Source organism: Phyllobates terribilis, unplaced genomic scaffold (genome assembly GCF_046119375.1).
Source record: "Phyllobates terribilis strain yellow unplaced genomic scaffold, ASM4611937v1 Scaffold_2__4_contigs__length_985480577, whole genome shotgun sequence".
NCBI lineage: Eukaryota > Metazoa > Chordata > Amphibia > Anura > Dendrobatidae > Phyllobates > Phyllobates terribilis.
Window position 1 is genome coordinate 297,776,435 of NW_027362762.1, and position 19,534 is coordinate 297,795,968.

Consider the following 19,534-nt stretch of genomic DNA (forward strand, 5'->3'; position numbering starts at 1 on the left):
GTCACCCAGCCCACTGCCCTCTCCCGTCACCCAGCACACTGCCCTCTCCTTGTACACTGCCCTCTCCCGTCACTCAGCACACCGTACACACCGCACGACTCGCAGCGCAGCACAGCACAGTCCACACTTGCACACATAGTAAGCTGTGAGCCACCAATGAGAAGCTGGGAGACAATAGCCAATCAGTGAGTGACTGGAGGACGCCAATAGCTGCGCTCTTTGCATGCGGCAGATGGGGAGTGTGACGTGCCGAGGTGGAGGCGCCGCGCTATAGGTGTGCGCTCGCTGTCTTCCTGTTGTGCTGTGGGTGTCATTTGCAGCCCTTCCCTCCCTTGTGATGGCAGCACAGGACTCGGGACCAGGCAGGAGCAGCAGGAGGCGGAGGACACAAAGGCAGCAGCACTAGTACAGCAGCCTCTCCAGTGAGTGTCCTACGTGGTGCATACAGCGCTGCTGTGCCATTGCTTCTAGTTGGCATCACCCCCGCAGCTGTGCCCCGGTGTCCCCGGGGATGGAGAACAATGCAGTGCCGTTACATTGTTATTACCGGACACTGGATGTACTAGCAGTGCACCGGTATACAGGGCGCTGAGCACAGTAATGGCCCAGGTGAAAAGTTCACGTTTGTAATAAAGTCTGAATGTCTTATTTAGAGCGGTATATACTGTAGATCCACCTGAAGGCGTTATATGGGAAATCTGCCAGGAAAAGTCCATAATCACCGATACCATAACCACGCTAACAACATGCCAACATCTGGATTCTGCCACAAAAGCCGCAGTGTGTTTCCAGCCTGAAGGGCTTTGTTTTTTTTTTGTTGCTATTCCCAGATAATGGTTGTACAACACATCGGTCAGGTCATCCGGGATCTGTCCGTGTGGGCACAGCGGATGGGGGGCTGTAAGTTATTACAGATTCCAAAAACCTGTGACCGTTTACATTGCAGTATATCAGAGTGGGGTTTTAACGGCTTGTGAACTTTAATCAAAATTCTGAATATGCGATGGATTGTCAGTGCAAAAGGTTAATTCATCCAGTCTCCTCCATGTATTTGTTACAACGTTCCGCTGTGTCTGATCTCACATTTATTGTTTATAGAAAAGCTATTGCATCGCACAAGATCTTATTGTTTTCGTCATTGCTTACTTTGTAGTATTGCCCCATTCCAAAATCAGACCTGTTTTCCAGTAGGGCCGCGTGTCCCTATCTCACTGCTTATGTATACTGTATAGGTTGGGTGCCATACATCTGACATGTGATCTACCCGACCGTTTCTACTTCCGTTGTATGTGAGACGTGCACTAATGCAATCGAAATCATTGATACTAATAAGACTATTTATAGGTTTCTAAGAGTGTGAACAGAGTTTTACAAGTATATCTGTACTTAAAGATATTGTCCTATCTCTGGGAGTTTTGCTATATTCACAGTATATCCCATAAAAGTCTAATAGATGCCGGCACCCACACTTCTCTCAAGAATGGGACCCTGTCACATACTGTCTGGACTGGAGGGGTGGGCACACATGCATGGCTCTCTGCAATCATATGTTCCAATATTGGCATAGTGAGCTTACTTGTCAAACTCCCATAGAAACACTTTTTGCACCTCATTAGACAGTGTCTACAAATGAGCGTGGCCGACCAAGAGATGTCATAATGAAGAGAAAGTGTCTAACCTGTCACATGAACTGTACCAAATTTTATTCTGTACTATAGGGTTGCATATGTTAAAACCAAGTTAGCTATGCTCCCCCATCATTGCTCCAGTGCTTGCTCTGCGCCGTTACCCCTGTTCTTTGTAGATGGGCTGCAGCGGTCCTATCACGACTTGGCAGTCTCTTACCATCTACATCAGCCTGTTCACTGATTGGCTGCAGCAGTCATGTGTGCTGTAGTGGACATAATACTGCTGCAACCTGTCAAAGGCCAGGGCAGCAGATGTTCTCGTATCTTTGTTACACCATCAGTCAGTCTGATCATTGTACATTGTTCATTGCTAGATCTGTAGAGAATAGAGGGTAGATAATTATAAGGTTACAGATTATATATTTTGGCTGATTTGTTCTTTTGGAGATTTTCTACTTGTTCTTCCATATGATATAAAGTAACAAATGTCGTGTATTCATCTGTTTGAAGAGCAGTTCATCACACTTTGTTGTCTTTGCAGGGTTGTGACTTACAGGATGCTGAAGTGCACAGATTGGTATGAACATACACCATGGCTGCAGCAGATGGATTGGATCAAGACATTCCATTGTTTCAACTTTCTAAATTCTGGGCTAAGTGTCTAGTTGGAATCTTGTCATTGGTATGCTTTGCAAATAGCTATAATGGGAGTTTTGTCTTTGATGACTCGGAAGCGATCATCAACAATAAGGTGAGTGCCAGAAGTTGTGTCATCGGTGTAATTTCAGCTGCTGGAACACTGATGAATTATGAGAGTGAAGACCTTGCCCAGTTTTTATTCCACTCAGTAATCTACATACACAAACATCACAGTGGAGTTGGTCTTTCTTAAGAACTAATTGACTTTCCAACATGGCGTTGTTATAGGATGCCACCAGACAGGGCCAGCTCCAGGTGTTCGTGGGCCCGGGCAAAAGAGTCTCAGTGGGCCCCTTTAACACATACCACGATTATTGATGCACAGATACGGCGGAGAAATATATACAGTTATATCAATATATATTTGGACAGAGACAACATTTTTCTAATTTTGGTTCTAGACATTACCACAATGAATTTTAAACAAAACAATTCAGATGCAGTTGAAGTTCAGACTTTCAGCTTTCATTTGAGGGTATCCACATTAAAATTGGATGAAGGGTTGAGGAGTTTGAGCTCCTTAACATGTGCCACCCTGTTTTTAAAGGGACCAAAAGTAATAGGACAGATTAAATCATTGTAAATAAAATGTTCATTTCTAGTACTTGGTTGAAAACCCTTTGTTGGCAATGACTGCCTGAAGTCTTGAACTCATGGACATCACCAGACGCTGTGTTTCCTCCTTTTTGATGCTCTGCCAGGCCTTCACTGCGGTGGTTTTCAGTTGCTGTTTGTTTGTGGGCCTTTCTGTCTGAAGTTTAGTCTTTAACAAGTGAAATTCATGCTCAATTGGGTTGAGATCAGGTGACTGACTTGGCCATTCAAGAATATTCCACTTCTTTGCTTTAATAAACTCCTGGGTTGCTTTGGCTTTATGTTTTGGGTCATTGGTCGTCGTTTCATACTACAGATGAACAATCAGTTTGGCTGCATTTGGCTGGATCTGAGCACACAGTATGGCTCTGAATACATCAGAATTCATTCGGCTGCTTCTGTCCTGTGTCACATCATCAATAAACACTAGTGACCCAGTGCCACTGGCAGCCATGCATGCCCAAGCCATCACACTGCCTCCGCCATGTTTTACAGATGATGTGGTATGCTTTGGATCATGAGTTGTGTCATGCCTTCGCCATACTTTTTTCTTTCCATCATTCTGGTAGAGGTTGATCTTGGTTTCATCTGTCCAAAGAATGTTCTTCCAGAACTGTGCTGGCTTTTTTAGATGTTTTTTAGCAAAGTCCAGTCTAGCCTTTTTATTCTTGATGCTTATGAGTAGCTTGCACCGTGCAGTGAACCCTCTGTATTTACTTTCATGCAGTCTTCTCTTTATGGTAGATTTGGATATTGATACGCCTACCTCCTGGAGAGTGTTGTTCACTTGGTTGGCTGTTGTGAAGAGGTTTCTCTTCACCATGGAGATTATTCTGCGATCATCCACCACTGTTGTCTTCCATGGGCGCCCAGGTCTTTTTGCATTGATGAGTTCACCAGTGCTTTCTTTCTTTCTCAGGATGTACCAAACTGTAGATTTTGCCACTCCTAATATTGTAGCAATTTCTCGGATGGGTTTTTTCTGTTTTTGCAGCTTAAGGATGGCTTGTTTCACCTGCATGGAGAGCTCCTTTGACCGCATGTTTACTTCACAGCAAAACCTTCCAAATGCAAGCACCACACCTCAAATCAACTCCAGGCCTTTTATCTGCTTAATTGAGAATGACATAAGAGGTTGCCCACATCTGTCCATGAAATAGCCTTGGAGTCAATTGTCCAATTACTTTTGGTCCCTTTAAAAACATGATGGCACATGTTAAGGAGCTGAAGCTCCTAAACCCTTCATCCAATTTTAATGTGGATACCCTCAAATGAAAGCTGAAAGTCTGAACTTCAACTGCATCTGAATTGTTTTGTTTAAAATGTCTAGAACCAAAATTAGAAAAATGTTGTCTCTGTCCAAATATATATGGACCTAACTGTATATATATAGTACAATGCCAAAGATTTCACTTACTTCTTACATTACATGAGTGATATATATTGGAAATTCTACAATAGCTCAGAAACCGGCGTATCCTTGCAGTGCGGGCCCTGGGGGGATTCAAAAGATTTCATTTTATACTGGACAGTATAATCTTTCATACAGTATAAGGGGTATCACATAATCCTCCATACAGAATAATGAGCCCCATATATTGCGTCATACAGAATAATGGGCCTCATATAGTGCTCCACGCAGAATAATGGGCCTCATATAGTGCTCCACGCAGAATAATGGGCCTCATATAGTGCTCCACGCAGAATAATGGGCCTCATATAGTGCTCCACGCAAAATAATGGGCCTCATATAGTGCACCACGCAGAATAATGGGCCTCATATAGTGCTCCACGCAGAATAATGGGCTCCGCGCACAGCTCCATACATTAAAAAAAAAAAAAAAATCAACTACTCACCTCTCCTTGCTGGCAGCAGGTCCGGACTCCTCGGTATCTTCCCGCTCTCTGACCTCGCCGTCAGGGACACTCTGCACTGTCGCTGATGCCCTGGCGGCGAGTGGACCCCTCCGCTTGCTCAGGGCCCTGGGGAGATTCCCTTTAGTTTAGCAAGTGAATAGTTTGAAAGAGAGGAGATAAGCAACTACTTGGTTTTTCTGCCTCGTTTTCACTGGGTTCTCTAATGCAAATACCAGAACATTTTAATGTCATGGCTGAAAGTGTTGGCACCCTTGAAATTGTTCCAGAAAATGTATTATTTCTCCCAGAAAATTATTGCAATAAAACATGTTTTGTTACACAAGTTTATTTCCTTTGTGTGTATTGGAACAACACAAAAAAACTGAGCAAAAAAGGCGAATTGGATATAATTTTACGGAAAAAAATCCCCAAAAATGGGCCAGACAAAATTGTTTTCTCCTTTCCAAAATTGTGGGTAAATTAACTTTGTTTAAAGCTTTCAATGCTCGTTCAAACTCACCTGTGGCAAGTAACAGGTGTTGGCAAAATGAAAATAACACCTGAAAGCAGATAAAAAAGGGAAGAAGTTGACTCAATCTTTACATTGTGTGTCTGTGTGTGCCAAACTAAGCATGGAGAACAGAAAGAGGAGAAGAGAACTGTCTGAGGACTTGAGAACCAAAAATAAATTTTCTGGAACAATTTCAAGGATGCCAACACTTTCGACCATGACAGTTGCCATTTCTAAAGCATTGTGTGTTACCAATTTTATGTTTGAAATTTGTCAGTGACCCTGACCACAAAGGTGAGGTGCATAAAATACTAGTAAAATTAGTTTGAAAGCCATTGCCCAGCTTCAGTGAGCCATAAAGTTAACCACAGCAAAGGTCTTTGTGAAGGGAGGGGAAGCAGAAAGATATTGTAACATCATCTATTGTGAATGGTGGATCTTGTGTTATCAGCTGTGTATAGAGGTGTTACCAGTCCATTGTAATCCTGCCTCTGATGAAAATGAGACTTCTGAAAACTTCACCTGAAAGGACAAGAAGTAAAATCTAAAATATCCCCAGTGGCCAGCGTGAGAATTGCAAGATTTCTCTCTTTTTTTTTTTTTTTAAATACATGTGATATGAAAAAAAATTGCCAAAGGGGGAGAAAAAATGTAATACAAAATCCTGATTTAAACAATGAGTCATTATCTGATAATACATTCCCTTTTAATTTCCATGGCTATATTCCAAATTCCATTGTCCTTGGAGGATGTGGAATTTTCTAAAGTATTGAGGAGACGATAAATTCTATAAAAGTCTCCATACTTTGAAAATGTGACTCTCAACAAGCATATAAGGCTGAAATGAAGGAGTGTCGACATATTTTAGTGATATATGTTATAAGAGATTCTATAGCTTGGACATTTTTCTGAAAAATTTTTAGTCTTCAGTGTTTGATTTTATGATTCATGGTTTTAGTGCTCCATAGATTTAGACATGCAAAAAATCTCAATATGTATGTATGTATATATATATATATATATATATATATATATATATATATATATATATATATATATATATATATATATATAATGAGCAGCATGAAAATTAGAATCAAATATATTATTTTAAGAGAGAAGAATGCGAGTCGTTTTTTACTGCAACATTAAAATGAAGTTTTTCATGGTCCAGAAGAATCTGTAAACTTTCTGTATAACTTGAGTTCTTCCATGTGGAGCACATTATAATACTGAGACATCATATCTAAAATTCCACTTGACACATGGATACTATTGTTTCCATCCATGGTAATGCTTGGTGACTGTGGTACTTCAGGGACGTTAATTGCTCATGTGTTCATGTTTACCCCAACTAAGTTCATGTTTTGTAAGCCAGCTGGAAAATTTTTGGCACATGCTTTAGTCCTGTTAATTGTGTCTACAAATGTGTGTTTTCAAGCAAACCGTATCATTGAGATGCATGCACAGAATTTTCACAGCAAGTTGTCACTTTATTTTCAGTATTTGTATTTCTCCCTTAAATTGTACAGCAGTAAAATAGTTTTAGAATCTAGAGAAATGTACCTGTATGAAGTATAGCATTCTATGATTACCAATTCGGTGGCAGAAATGCAGTCAACAAAGTTGTGGGCAGTTATATCGCCATTGAAGTCACATCATGATCACAGTTTTTATGTTTTATATTTAGGACCTCCGAGGAGAGACTACAATTGGGGATCTTTGGCTTCATGATTTTTGGGGCACAAAACTCAGTAGCAATGCAAGTCATAAATCTTACAGACCGCTCACAGTCTTAACATTTAGGTAAGGCATATACTTTAAATTAGGTAAGGCATATACTTTAAAGCATGACACTGACCTATTTCACATCTGTAATATTTGTCTTAAAGGGATTCTCCAAGAAATGTAATAAAATAAATACACACTTAAATATTAAACATTTTTCTAAGTATATTTATTTAGCAAAAAGGTATGCTTTATCTACTATACTCTGTCAGGATTTTCAACATGTCAACTGCCAGGACACGCAGTAGAACGAACTGCGCAAAGCAGGAGACAGACTCACAAAAAACTGTCAGGCTGACAGAGATGGGTGTTCATTCTCGGTCAGCTAAAGAAAGGTGCTAATCTTCTCCTTTAGTCCAGCTCTACTCATTGTCCTGTCAGGTTGACTGAACAGAGGAGTGTATGCTCACGATGCCTGACAGGACGCTGCTCTTGACGTGACCTCTGTCACATGCTTCACACAGCCCGTCCTACTCCTACTACGTGTCCTCTGAAATCTAGAATGGGGTGTGAATCCTGATAGAGTGCACTAGATAAAGCATAACTTTTTGCTATGTAAAGGTATTTAGAAAAATGTTTATTACCTTATTTTTCGGACTATAAGACGTACCGGACCATAAGACACACCTAGGAGGAAAATTAGAAAAAAAATGTAAGCAAAAAATGTGGTCATGATGCCCTGTTAAGGGGGAGGGGTCTGATGCTGACTCTGTTATAGAGGTACTGTTCCCCAATTCTGTTAATATCCCCCATCCTGGTATATATGGCCCCTTCCTTCCTGTTATACGTGGCCCTCATCCCCATCCTGATATGCATGGCGCCCCTCATCCGCATCCTGGTATGCATGGTACCCTTCATCCCTCTTCCTGGTAAGTATGGCACCCTTCATCCTTCTTCCTGGTATGTATGGCACCCTTCATCCCTCATCCTGATATGCATGGCACCCTTCATCCCTCATCCTGGTATGCATGGCACCCTTCATCCCTCTTCCTGGTATGCATGGCACCCTTCATCCCTCATCCTGGTATGTATGGCACCCTTCATCCCTCATCCTGGTATGCATGGCACCCTTCATCCCTCATCCTGGTATGCATGGCACCCTTCATCCCTCATCCTGGTATGCATGGCACCCTTCATCCCTCATCCTTGTATGTATGGCACCCTTCATCCCTCATCCTGGTATGTATGGCACCCTTCATCCCTCATCCTGGTATGTATGGCACCCTTCATCCCTCATCCTGGTGTGTCTGGCACCCTTCATCCCTCATCCTCGTATGTATGGCACCCTTCATCCCTCATCCTCGTATGTATGGCACCCTTCATCCCTCATCCTGGTATGTATGGCACCCTTCATCCCTCATCCTGGTATGTATGGCACCCTTTATCCCTCATCCTGGTATGTATGGCACCCTTTATCCCTCATCCTGGTATGTATGGCACCCTTTATCCCTCATCCTGGTATGTATGGCACCCTTTATCCCTCATCCTGGTATGTATGGCACCCTTTATCCCTCATCCTGGTATGTATGGCACCCTTCATCCCTCATCCTGGTATGTATGGCACCCTTCATCCCTCATCCTGGTATGTATGGCACCCTTCATCCCTCATCCTGGTATGTATGGCACCCTTCATCCCTCATCCTGGTATGTATGGCACCCTTCATCCCTCATCCTGGTATGTATGGCACCCTTCATCCCTCATCCTGGTATGTATGGCACCCTTCATCCCTCATCCTGGTATGTATGGCACCCTTCATCCCTCATCCTGGTATGCATGGCACCCTTCATCCCTCTTCCTGGTATGCATGGTACCCTTCATCCCTCTTCCTGGTATGTATGGCACTCCTCATCCATCTTCCTGGTATGTATGGCACTCCTCATCCATCTTCCTGGTATGCTTGGCGCCCCTCTTCCTGGTATGTATGGCCTCCCTCACCCCTCTTCCTGGTATGCTTGGCACTCCTCCATCCTGGTATACTTGGCACCCCCTGATCCCCATCATGCTACACACACAAAAATAAACAATTATGCTCACCTCCTCTCTCCTCCAGCGCTGTGTCCTGCTCTGCTGCCGACAGGGATCTCACTGTGTGAGCCGCGCATAGCGTTAATGCCATGCGCCCTCACACTGTGAGATGCTGTGCTGGAATAGTCACTGCTCCCCACTGATGGGGATCAGGGGGTGCCAAGCATACCAGGAAGAGGGATGAGGGGGACCATACATACAGGCATGAAGAGTGCCATACATACCAGGAGCCACGCTGCAGGTACAGTGTGCGCGCTATTAAGGAAAATTAATATTCACTGCTTCCCACGCCCATGGGTGTGGGGAGCAGTGAATATTCATTTTCTTTAGTAGCAGGCACAGTGTAGGCTGCAGCAAGCTGCTCCTGCCTCCTGTGCCCTGCTCTTCCTCTGCTGCCACAGTCACAGTATATATATGTCGGACTATAATACGCACCCCCCACTTTCCTCCAAAATTTTTTGCGGAAAAAGCGCGTCTTATAATCTGAAAAATACGGTATTTTATTTATTTTAGTACATTTCTTGGAGAACCCCTCTAACATCGTTTATAAGTTGTAATTCTGACGTCTGTGTTGCATGTACGTGTTCTGTTTTTTCCACTGATAAAACACGTACCCACTATAATCTATGGAACAATTCCCTTGTCCGTGTTTTTTCACGGACCCTGTGTCCATGCATAACTCATGGAGACATGTCCGTTTTTTTCCGACAGCACAGATGACAATGGCCTAACGCCTACAGCACACAGAGGGCATCCATGTTTAACATTGCAAAGGATAGGAGAAGTATTGTCATTTATTTATCCATCTGTGAAAAAACATTGATTGTAAAAACGGACCCAAGGACCATACACTGATGACACACTGATGGTAAAAATGGACATAAGGAACGTACACTGATCCAAAACACTGACACTGGTAGCATTTTTTTCATGTATGTGTTTAAACATGGATGTGTGAATGAGGCCTAATACTGTGTTGTGTTTTTTTGCTGTCACCTAAAAAGATGGATGGAAAAACAAATGGGCTTTATGTCCCTGTTATGATGCGGTAAAGTCTGTGAAATATTAAAAATAAATGGTAGCGGCATGTGTACAAATCTGTAAAACAAAACGCAGATTAAACTACAGGCCATATAGGCATTTGTCTGCTACATAATAATTCTGCCTCCATAAATAAAAATGCTGTGGGATAATGACAGAATCACATGAGGAAAAAAAAAAACATGCTTATCCTTAAATGTAAAAACAAAATCCTGTCTGACATGTCAATATTTAACAGTGTAACTCCAAACCATTACCATATTGGTGCCACTAACTATTCACAGCTGAACTGTTTTTGGGGACACCCATGGGCAGTGATGTCCAGAGTACGTTGTGCTCGATGTCATACTTATCCAAGTGTTTTTCCACAAAGGTAAATGTGTGCACAGTAATACCAAGTGCTATCATTATTGATTTGTCAATATAAAATTATTATTTAATATTACGTAAAATCATGTGATATAATGTAGCTATCTTGTAATGTATAGTTAATTACCCGTTCTTTGTGATGTTTTGCAGGGTCAGTTATGCCCTTGCAGGAGGTTTGCACCCAGTTGGGTTTCATGTAACAAACATTATTTTGCATTGCATGGTGTCTGTCCTGATGCTTGATGTGTTTTCACTACTGTTCGGTGGCAAAACATGTGACAAGGGGAAAAAAATGATATATGCCCCCAAGGCAGCATTACTTAGTGCTTTGTTGTTTGCCGTGCATCCAGTACATACAGAATGTGTAAGTATATTCTCCTTCTCTTATAGTTACATAGTTAGTATGGTTGAAAAAAAGTCTTCTGTCCATCAAATTTATCTGAGGGTTAGGAAGGATAAAGGGAATGAGATATAGGTACATCCATAATGCACGACCCAGTCTGCCCAAAAAAGCAGGTTTTTCACTCCTGATCCTGAGTGTATCAACATGCAGAATAAGAATGTTATACATGTACACAAGTATTTATATTATTTTCTAGTTATAAAAAAACATCTAAGCCATTTTTTTAAACCATCAACATTCCTGCTGTGACCCGCTCTTGAGGTAGGCTGTTCTATAGATTATTAGTTCTCATGGTAAAGTAGGCTTGCATCCTATGGAGATTTGAACCCTTTTTTTTTCCTCAAGATGCAGGGAGTACCCCTTTTGCCTTTTGCTAGTGCGTTACATGACATCACTTTTGACTATATTTTTTGTTTGGGCCATTTATGTACTCATTCAGTCATAATCATAATTCCTCTTAGATGGCTCTGCTCAAGACTAAATAAAACATACTGTAAAACATCATTGTTTTACACAATACATCAGTGGGTTGGTCATGCTCACTAAATATTTTTTATCTTTTTTGATGATTTTGCTTGTTTTCAATAGTGTTTGTATCAGTAATGATTGTAGTCTCTGTTTTATGGACATAAGTCTACCATATGGACAGCATTTTTATGTGTGATACACATTTTAATTATACTTTTATTGTAACTTTTAAATTTATGCATGTTTGATCAATTGGTTACCTGCCTAAATTCAGAGACACCTTTTACTCGAGCCTTATGAACTTTCAGATAGAGACTTAAAGAAGTTTGTCCCCAGTATTACTTGGTTTAAACTACTTATACAGTCCTACAGATGACTTAGCCGCTATAAAACTTATTCCTGCAGTATAGATTTTACAATTTATTTCGTAGGTAGATGTGGCATCCTCGGTGCACTCTTAGTTTGGCCAATGGCTCAATGCACCTTTCCACCTTGTCAATCAGCACGCCTGGCACACCCCCCCCCCCCCTCTTAGCTTGATTGACAGTGCTCACTTGCACAGAACAAGCACTGTCTAAATTGAATCTCCGGCCCTGCGCTGATACTTCAGGAACCTAGTGAGTGCATGCACACACAGATGCCAATTCGTTAAGACTGGTGTTGAGTATGCCAGTCTTAATGAAGATGGCCGCTGAATTACAGTGCACCTAATACATTAAGCAGTGCATACCACTTAATGAATTAAATCCATCTGTTAGCATGCATGGGCTGCTGCCAGAAATGTTCTAAAGTCCGAGACTGGAGTATATTGCTCAAATAAGTTACACTGCTAAAGTGGCATAATTCATTGTGAATTTGACATGCATGCACAATGGAAACGCACAAAAAATGCATGTAATCCGTATATGATATCAATATGACAAGTAGTAATTCGCGCTTGGGGGGAGGGATACAGACACAGAGAGAGGTGTTGGAGGTTAAAAAGTGGGTCTTTATTAGGATATCAAGGCATAAAATATAAATAAAAAATATATAGAGAATATATAAGGAGGGGGGGTTTTACAAGTAAGGGCTTAAAAATGGATAAAAATAGGGGGTCTAGAGTCTAAAAAGCACACACTGGGGTGTGTATACCGAAGCAGTGATCCTGAGGAAACAATATTGCTGGGTTCAAATAGATCCTCTGTGTAGCTCAGAGTAGGAGGACCTGTAGGTCCATACCATAATACTGTATCATACCAGCTTCTCATGATATATGATACACTAACCATAGGTATTTACCTGAGGACCGCCTGAGACGACCCACCCGATCATCTCTACCCATCTGATCAGGTAATATTGCACTCACACCACCTCAAAAATTCCCCCATGACCACTTCTTCAAATATCCTAACCACCCACTCCTTCTCCCTACAGGTCCTCCTACTCTGAACAATCAATCAGCTTCCATCTAATATAATTGGCCACTTTAGTTTTAAAAGATCATATCTAAAAATAGAATTCAACTATTTAAAGGGGTTGTCCAGTAGTGAAATACACCCCCCTCCCTTCGCCCACATGGATGGTTTTAAAATAATAAACAGAGGCAAACTTGTCTTCTAGTATCGCTGCAAATCTAGTGCAGGCGGATCAGGAGGTCTGTGCTCGCTCCAGAAGGGATGTCTGCTCAGATCAGAAGTCACAGTACTGCTGCAGCATGTGATTGACTGCAGCGGTCAGGTGACTAGAAGAGCGTGTCATCAAATGATTTTCTGATGACCTGATCTAGTAGTCATGTTACCGCTGTAGCGGTCCTATGACTTGTGAACAGAGCAGACACCGCTTGCAAAGTCAGTGCAGACTTGCGGAGCTCCTCTGGAAGGTGAATGTAACTTAGTTTATTTTAAAACCATCCATGCCTGAATAAAAAAATTTATTTTATTGTTGGACAACCCCTTTAAAAAAAAAAAAAGCTTACATTTTTAATAATCTGTGAATAATTTCTTCTGGTAAGTCCCTTTTGTAATTTAAATTTAATTAATTTTTAAAATGTCTCCTATAATTGCAAATGCAGCACTGTGGTCCAGGCCAGTCTATCCCACTAGCATTTTTTTTAAGTTTTCCTTTGCTTTCCATGCTTGGTTAATCTGTGCAGCCTCTTGAATGTATTACTTGTTTTATTTGTAGGTTGCAGGAATTGTTGGCAGGGCAGATCTGTTGTGTGCACTATTTGTTGTTTTATCTTTTCTTGGATATAGCAAAGCCCAAATAAGAAGTAAGTACTCCTCTTTTATATTAAAATAACACTTAGTATAAAATACATATATTATGCATGTACTAAAGGCATTGCTAGAAAGCAACATAGTCCATTAGGTTGAAAATAATCTGCTGCAAGCTTTGATTTTCCTGAAGATTTTTCTAGTGCATGTTTGAAACCCAATTCACTTACTGTATATTCTACTGAAAATTGTAGCGGATTTGCTGTGCTAATCTGCAGCAAATCCTGAACACGTTAACATAAGAGTTGGGGTATAGAGATTAGACTACTATCAAATTAATTGTCAACATTCAGTCTTAGTCCAGAAATTAAAGGGGTTGTTTACTACTATGATGCTGATGACGTATTCTCAGGATAGGTCATCAACATCATATTAGTGGTGATCGTACACCCGCTGACCAGCTGTTACCAGCTGCTATTCCGCTCCATACACCTTTTACATCCGACCGCTGCCAGACCTAGTAACAGCTGATCAGTGGGGGTGCCGGGTGCTGGACCCACACCCTGTGTGTGTTTTTATATATGTATGTGTTACCTGGTTCTCTCCTCCTTCTGGGTTTAGTTACTTATACTTTCTAATCATGTTGCCATTGCTGTAATATAAATTTGCTCTCCTGTAATGATTTCAAGATGAGTTTGTAACAGACATTATTTATAATTACACACACTGCTCAAAGAAATAAAGGGAACATAACACATCCTAGATCTGAATGAATGAAATATTCTCATTGATACTTTGTTCGGTATAAAGTTGAATGTGCTGACAACAAAATCACACAAAAATCATCAATGGAAATCAAATTTATTAAACAATGAAGGCCTGGATTTGGAGTCACCCCCAAAATTAAAGTGGAAAAACACACTACAGGCTGATCCAACTTTGATGTAATGTCCTTAAAACAAGTCAAAATAAGGCTCAGTGTTGTGTGTGGCCTCCACGTGCCTGTATGAACTCCCTACAATGCCTGCGCATGCTCCTGATGAGGTTGCAGATGGTCTCCTGTGGGATCTCCTCCCAGACCTGGACTAAAGCCTCCGCCAACTCCTGAACAGTCTGTGGTGCAACGTGACGTTGGTGGATGGAGCGAGACATGATGTCCCAGATGTGCTCAATCGGATTCAGGTTTGGGGAACGGACGGGCCAGTCCATAGCTTCAATGCCTTAATCTTGCAGGAACTGCTGACACACTCCAGCCACATGAGGTCTGGCATTGTCCTGCATTAGGAGGAACCCAGGGCCAACCGCACCAGCATATGATCTCACAAGGGGTCTGAGGAACTCCTCTCGGTACCTAATGGCAGTCAGGCTACCTCTGGCGAGCACATGGAAGACTGTGCGGGTCCAAAGAAATGCCACCCCACACCATTACTGACCCACTGCCAAACCTGTCATGCTGAAGGATGTTGCAGGCAGCAGATTGCTCTCCACAGCGTCTCCAGACTCTGTCACGTCTGTCATATGTGCTCAGTGTGAACCTACTTTCATCTGTGAAGAGCACAGGGCGCCAGTGGTGACTTTGCCAATCCTGGTGTTCTGTGGCAAATGCCAAGGGTCCTGCACTGTGTTGGGCTGTGAGCACAACCCCCATCTGTGGACGTCGGGCCCTCATACCACCCTCATGAAGTCGGTTTCTAACCGTTTGTGCAGACACATGCACTTTTGTGGCCTGCTGGAGGTCATTTTGCAGGGCTCTGGCAGTGCTCCTCCTGTTCCTCCTTGCACAAAGGCGGAGGTAGCGGTCCTGCTGCTGGGTTGTTGCCCTCCTACGGCCCCCTCCACATCTCCTGATGTACTGGCCTGTCTCCTGGTAGCGCCTCCAGCCTCTGGACACTACGCTGACAGACACAGCAAACCTTCTTGCCACAGCTCGCATTGATGTGCCATCCTGGATGAGCTGCACTACCTGAGCAACTTCTGTGGGTTGTAGAGTGTGTCGCATGCTACCACGAGTGTGAAAGCACAACCAACATTCAAAAGTGACCAAAACATCAGCCAGAAAGCATTGGTACTGAGATGTGGCCTGTGGTCCCCACCTGCAGAACCACTCCTTTATTGAGCGTGTCTTGATAATTGCCAATAATTTCCATCTATTGTCTATTCCACTTGCACAACAGCATGTGAAATTGATTGTCAATCAGTGTTGCTTCCTAAGTGGACAGTTTGATTTCACAGAAGTTTGATTTATTTGGAGTTATATTCTGTTTAAGTGTTCCCTTTATTTTTTTGAGCAGTGTGTGTGTGTATGTGTATATATATATATATCTATATATGTGTGTATATATATATATATATATATATATATATATATATATATATATATATATATATATATATATATATATATCTGTTAGTTTGCATATCATGGGCAATATAGTGTCACATGGATATTCATAAAATGACATGTGATCTACTTTTAAAGTCGGTTTTTACCTTACGCTGATGCCTTTAACCCCTTTACGACCAAGGGCGTATTAGTATGTATCTGTGCCCTGGGCCTTATGGACCTGATACATATTAGTACGCCCTAGCGATTTCGCCCGCACACAGGCTGCGGGCGCGTTCGCCGCCAGGTGTCAGCTGATTGTCACAGCTGACACCCAGGACTATGTGCAGGGAGCGGTCCCGCACCGCTCCCAGCACATTAACCCCCGCAATGCTGCGATCGAAGTCGATCGCAGCATTGCAGTGGCAAGGGGAGGTGATCGCCCATACTCCCCTCCTCTTCCGGCATCCAGCGATGTCTGCCGCGGCTTCCAGGATGTTGCCATGACGACCCGATGTCGTCAAGACAACATCCGGGTCACCAGACAGCAGGGAGATTTTTTGGACATGCGCAGTGCATCTCCAAACTATCTTCTCCCTGTCCAGCGCTGACAGCCTGCATGGCACAGGGATGGTGCTGCATTCCTGTGCCATGCAGGCGATCAGAGAAAAAAAAGTGAAAGTCCCATAGTGGGACAAAGTAATAAAGTATAAAAACTATCATAAAGTGAAAAAAAAAATGAAAAAAAATTGCAAAAATATAAAAAAAATATATATATATATAATCCATCAAAAATAAAAATATAATGTACCCATCAATAAATATTATTATAAAAAAAAAAAAAAAAAAAAAAAAAACAATAAAAGTACACATATTTGGTATCGCAGCGTCCGGAACAATCTGACCTCTAAAACTGTCCCACTAGTTAACCCCTTCAGTGAGCACGGTAAAAAAGAAAAAAAAAAAAAACGAAGCAAAAAACAATGCTTTATCACCATACCGCCAAACAAAAAATGGAATAATACGCGATCAAAAAGACAAATATAAATAAAAATGGTACCGCTGAAAACGTCATCTCGTCCTGCAAAATACAAGCCGCCATACAGCTCCATCAGCTGAAAAATAAAAAAGTTATAGCTCTCAGAATAAAGCTATGCTAAAAAATATTTTTTTCTATAAAATTGCTTTTATGTAAAAGTGCAAAACATAGAAAAACGATATAAATGTGGTACCGCTGTAAACGTACTGACCCGAAGAATAAAGCTGCCTTATCAATTTTACCACACGCGGAACAGAATAAAAAAAAACAATTCCTGAACTGTTGGTTTTTGTTTATTCTGCCTCCCAAAAATCGGAATAGAAAGCGATCAAAAAATGTCACGTGCCTGAAAATGGCACCAATAACAACGTCAACTCATCCCGCAAAAAACGAGCTGTCACATGACTGTCGGCCAAAATCTGGAAAAATTATAGCTCTCAAAATATGGCGATGCAAAAACTAGATTTTACAAAAAATGCGTCTTTTATTGTGTGACAGCTGTCAGTCATAAAAACCCCATATGATTCTGGTATTGCTGTAATCACACTGACCCGAAGAATAAAGTCGTCTAATCACTTATACCGCATAAGGAACGGCGTAAAAAATAAACTCTTGGGTTAGGGTTGGGCTAGGGTTAGGGCTGGGTTTGGGGTTAGGGTTGTGATGGGGTTGGGATTTTTTTGAAAAGTAAGAAAAAAAGATAACGATATGGCGACTAGTGTTGAGCGCAAGTGCTCGCTACTTGAGTTTGCATTGGGTGCTCTGGTATGCATTGAGTATCATGGGTATTTGAGTGACATGCTCGAGTCTCCGCCCCATATGCTTCGTGGCCAAAAAAACTTTGCGGGGATTGCCTGCCATGCACGAGCGATCCCCGCATGTTTTTTTTTGGGTGTTTAATAACCGTGAAACATGCGGAGCAGGGACTCGAGCATGTCACTCGAGCACACGCTGTACATGGTGCATACCTGAGTACCCGATGCAAACTCAAGTAGCGAGCACTTGCGCTCAATACTAATGACAACTTATTCAATATGATGGCCTAATGTTATCGAATTCTGTGTCGTACCTCTGGGTTCAAAATGTTCACTATACACCTTAACAAAATCCTTGAGGGGTATAGTTTCCAAAATGGGGTCACTTGTGGGGGAGCTCCAATGTTTGGGCACACAGGGGCTCTCCAAACGCAACATGGTGTCCGCTAACAATTTGAGCTGATTTTCCATTCAATTTGTTAGCGGACACCATGTTGCATTTGGAGAGTCCCTGTGTGCCCAAACATTGGAGCTCCCCCACAAGTGACCCCCATTTTGGAAACTAGAGCCCCCAAGGCACCTATCTAGATGCATAGTGAGCACTTGGAACCCCTAGGTGCTTCACAAATTGATTCGTAAAAATGAAAAAGTGAAAAAAAAAACACTTTTTCATTTTTATGAATCAATTTGTGAAGCACCTGGGGGTTCCAAGTGCTCACTATGCATCTAGATAGGTGCCTTGGGTCTAGTTTCCAAAATGGTGTCACTTGTGGGGGAGCTCCAATGTTTGGGCACACAGGGGCTCTCCAAACGCAACATGGCGTCCGCTAATTATTCAAGCAAGTTTTACAATCAAAAGGTCAAATGGCGCTCCTTCCCTTCCGAACCCTGCCGTGCACCCAAACAGTGTTTTTTCCCCACATATGGGGTATCTGCGTGCCCAGGGGAAATTGCACAACAAATTTTGGTGTCCATTTTTTCTTGTTACCCCTGTGAAAATAAAAAAAATTGAGTCTAAAGTAAAATTTTTGTGAAAAAAGTTAAATGTTCATTTTTTTCTTCCACGTTCCAAAAATTCCTGTGAAGCACCTGAAGGGTTAATAAAGTTCTTGAATGTGGTTTTGAGCACCTTGAGGGGTGCAGTTTTTAGAATGGTGTCACTTTTGGGTATTTTCTGTCATAAAGACCTCTCAAAGTGACTTCAAATGTGATGTGGTCCCTAAAAAAAAATGGTTTTGTAAATTTTGTTGGAAAAATGAGAAATCACTGGTCAGCTTTTAACCCTTATAGCTCCCTAACAAAAAAAAATTTTGGTTCCAAAATTGTGCTGATGTAAAGTAGACATGTGGGAAATGTTATTTATTAACTCTTTTGTGTGACATATCTCTCTGATTTAAGGGCATAAAAATTAAAATTTTCAAAATTGCAAAATTTTCGCAAAATTTCCATTTTTTTCACAAATAAATGCAAGTGATATCGAAGAAATTTTACCACAATCATGAAGTACAATATGTCACGAAAAAACAATCTCAGAATCAGGGGGATCCGTTGAAGCGTTCCAGAGTAATTACCTCATAAAGTGACAGTGGTCAGAATTGTAAAAATTGGCCTGGTCATTAACGTGCAAACCACCCTCGGGGGTAAAGGGGTTAAAGTAAGACCCTTCTGTAGTCTAAAAATGATTCAATGGATCTTTTTTTTTTTTAAAGGGCCCATACTTCGATATTAAGTACTCATATACTGTACATGTATTTCCATTTTATAATTTAAAAGAAGATCACAAATGAACAGGGTTGGGGTCTCCGGCTGGTGCCTAATACATATTCACATCTCTT

At 41.7% G+C, this 19,534-nt stretch overlaps 1 protein-coding gene across 3 annotated transcripts in view; it reads left to right on the forward strand.

Moving 5' to 3' along the window:
- Positions 1-202: 202 nt before the first annotated feature.
- The window catches only part of TMTC4 (transmembrane O-mannosyltransferase targeting cadherins 4), a 62,806-nt gene continuing 43,474 nt past the window's right edge, over positions 203-19,534 (forward strand). For 2 of the 3 annotated variants that reach the window (XM_073664207.1, XM_073664209.1), the window contains exons 1-5: positions 203-422; positions 2,170-2,379; positions 6,980-7,095; positions 10,664-10,877; positions 13,551-13,638. In XM_073664207.1, coding sequence (XP_073520308.1) covers positions 2,221-2,379; positions 6,980-7,095; positions 10,664-10,877; positions 13,551-13,638 — 577 coding nt within the window. In that variant the 5' untranslated portion in view covers positions 203-422; positions 2,170-2,220. Of the gene's footprint in view, positions 423-454; positions 610-2,169; positions 2,380-6,979; positions 7,096-10,663; positions 10,878-13,550; positions 13,639-19,534 lie in introns of those variants that run through there. The other variant, XM_073664208.1, reaches the window with a different exon arrangement.